General features: G+C 46.3%; 1 protein-coding gene across 1 annotated transcript; it reads left to right on the plus strand.

The window, feature by feature from the left end:
• Positions 1-445: 445 nt before the first annotated feature.
• LOC123185160 (ice-structuring protein) lies at positions 446-2,434 on the plus strand. The gene is made up of 2 exons (XM_044597141.1): positions 446-688; positions 2,036-2,434. Exons 1-2 carry the CDS (start codon positions 500-502, stop codon positions 2,159-2,161), a joined length of 315 nt encoding a protein of 104 aa, XP_044453076.1. The 5' UTR covers positions 446-499; the 3' UTR covers positions 2,162-2,434.
• Positions 2,435-3,311: the final 877 nt, after the last annotated feature.

The following is a 3,311-nucleotide window of genomic DNA, read 5'->3' on the forward strand; positions in this document are numbered from 1 at the left end:
CATCTTCACCCGTTAATCTAGCAATTCTCTCACGAGCCAGTGAAGCCAATCACAGGAACATGGTGCTCGAGCTGTCGAGCAAATCGTGGAGATGTTGCAACGTGCAGGCTGCAGTTGCATTGCAATATCTTTAGTGTGTGCGTGCTTTATACGAGTGATAGATAGTGCAGCCATTTTCTGAGCTTGGGTTTCACGTGATGTCGTCAAGGGGAAGTCACCCTCTGGCCACACGCAGTCCACAGTTCACACTTCACAGCTACCGCCGCTTTTACATTTTCCCCAAAACAGGTGCCTGCTCGGGGCCGTCCTACGGGAGCCTTTGCTACGCCCTAAACGAGAAACGAATTATTCTGCTCGGTTGGCTGGCCAAAGCGCTCGTCTCTCACCGCCTACTGGCTATACCAGTACTTGGCTCATCCATCGCTGGCCAAAGCGTTCGTCTCTCACCGGCACACACACGCTTCTCCGTCTCCAAAAACCCTCTCTGCACGGGCACGCCATGGACAATCCTCCGGCCGGCGACGTGGTCAATCCTCCGGCAGCGGCGGCGGCGGGCAACAACGTGGCCGATCCTCCTCCTCCTCCTCCGGCGGCGGCAGCAGCAGCAGACATCGTAGCCGATCCTCCTCTGGCGGCGGCGGCGGCAGCAGCAGCAGCAAACAACGTGGCCAATCCTCCAGCGGCGGCGGTAATATGACTCACAATATCATTTCCGTCGACATAGATCGATGCTGCTTCTTTCCTTATTTAACTGTGCTTTGTTTTCTCGACCCTACCGGTAGTAAATCAGTCAAGTTAGCCGTTCGTGACGATTGCTTCTATGGATTTACGGCGTTTTGGCATTTGGCTCAAGCCGCCAAAGCCTACAGGGCCAGTTCTAGTTCCTTACGTACGTACGCGTTCTTGGTGTACATCGCCGGCATTTTTCTGCTGTGATGATTCTGCTGATGCAGAAACCATGGAATCGGTAGTAGATACATGAACGTACCTGACTGACGGGCTCTGCAGACATGCATCTTTCACTAGCAGCAGCTTCCTTGGAACTAGTGACCTACCTAGCTAGGTGGTTTTCTCCAGTAGTAGTACTATTGTGTCCGAGATCGGGCGATCTGTTCGTGTGCTCAGTCCAGCAGAAAATGCTGGGGAAGAACAGTGTTTGTACCGTCTAGCCGTCTAGGGTATGTGTAGATTGATCGTTGAAATTTTATTTGATTTTGTTTGGCCGGGGAGATTGATCCTTGTAATAAACCGAGTAGGATTTCAGTCTAGTGTCATCTACTAGTATTGCGTCTTAGAGGGAGTGCAAAACTTGAGTGAAATATCCGCGCAACTTCACTGAGGCTTGCAGAATTTTAGGTCACAGGAGCGCAACTTTATTGAGAGACTGTGCAGCCAACGTGCATTGCATAATGGCGTTGCCATTTCGGGGTCTGCCGCCTTTTCTTATAAGAGAGCTAGAGTGGTGCCATTTCCGTGTGCTTTTTAGACTTACACAGAACAGGGTCCTGATCCACCACAGCCGGTGACCCCACTACTTAATCCCTCCAGTCACAAAGATAAGATGTCTTGAATATTTCTATGACTTGAAATGAGTGAACAAACACGCTAAAATGTTACGATATCTTATATTTGTGAACGAATGGAGTATCATTTTTTGAATTTTTTATTTATAGCTTACCAAGCTGACCGCTCAGATGAATAGAGTATTGTTTTAGGAGTGTGGTTTTTGTACACCGAGGCAGGATTACTCAAAGACCATGCTTGATGACCGCACCGTCTAAGGGAAAATTGTTTGAGATGTTTCTGCTTACTTCTATCATGTTTGTATATCTTGAACCTAGCGAATTATTAAGTGATGGTTGACCGGACCCCTCAAGATTTCTTTAGGCCAGTGAATAGAACTCTGACTGAATTCCTGACCGACGAGCCAAGTGCCAAGCTTATAATTCTATCAAGGCATCGCGACAATGCCTGGTAATTAGACGTAGTGAGGCATTTTGAGCTGCTGCTTATACTTTAAGCTGCTGAACTGCAGGGTCCTGCTGCAGTGGATGCCCGGTGGAAGAAGGAGGACAAGACGCATGCCATCATAATTCTGGTCGCTGCGGCGATCGCTCTGCTTCTTGTGGTGCTGTTGATTATCCATCCGTGGAAGAAGTAGAGAAGACTAGTCATTTGCCGGGTCAGGTTCCCGATGGTAAGATGGGAGCACTAGAATGAATAAATAGATCATCCAAATGAACCTGGTAATATTGTGACGCGTCTTGGCCAACTGCGTGCATTTAGCTCAAGTCCAGTGTTTGAAGTTTGAACAAAGCTTGTAAATTCCAGCAGTCAGAGTGTCCTTCCTCCAAGCTTGGGTACATCATATTGTCCACATCAAGCAGACCATGGTATCAATATGGCTCAGGCACAGGCCACCTGTATTCACGAATTTTACTGCTGTCTTGCGTTCAAAAAGCCAAATCATTTAGCTCTGCATGCATCATTATGATAAAGAGGCCGGGGGTACGCCTCCATTTTCAAAAAAAGCGTGTAAGCTACAAATATATAAGCTGCCATCGTGCAGTGAGAAGGCATCGAAGAGATGAAGGTGAAACACTAGTTTCCCTTTTGTTTTAGCTTCATCGTGTATCATAGAAATTCCTTATTAATCGTGGGTGTCAATGCATGGAATTCTGGATAACGTAGATACAACGCAGTACAAAGATCTCGCCAACAGATCTCGAAGTAACGAAATAGATAGGGATACCAGATTTACCAAGGTCCAGGACCACGAGTGGGTAACATCCCTACTTCCTACCTTTGTTGATCTTCATATTAACTTCAAGAGAGAATACAAAACATATGGTCACCAACAAGAGCTAAACCCTAGCGGCCCGAGCTCCCAAAATTGATCTAAGACTCTCAGCGTGACTGTCAATGTAGAGCAAGCTCCAGAAATCAATATAAGGCTCTTGACGCGATTGTCAATGTAGAGTGTGTCAAACCCTCAAGTCGATCTTGAAGCGTGTATAACTTCAACAAATTATGTGTAAGTTGTGATTTTGCCTTGGACTCCAGGATTATCTTACACATTGGAATGGCTTGGCCTCCAAGTTGGATCAAACCAAACATGACTCCATGTTTGTCACGACTAGAAAAAGAGACATCCTAGTCCATATGACTGTAGCCTCCTTCGCATTGTGTTCCAAATTTGTTGCTCCTTCTCTATCTTCTGGCCATGAATACGGATACATATTTTGTATGTATTTACATATATGCAGGCATATTTGTTGAGATGAAAGATATAAGAATAGAACAATTGACTT

The sequence above is a fragment of the Triticum aestivum genome, chromosome 2A (assembly GCF_018294505.1).
Source record: "Triticum aestivum cultivar Chinese Spring chromosome 2A, IWGSC CS RefSeq v2.1, whole genome shotgun sequence".
NCBI lineage: Eukaryota > Viridiplantae > Streptophyta > Magnoliopsida > Poales > Poaceae > Triticum > Triticum aestivum.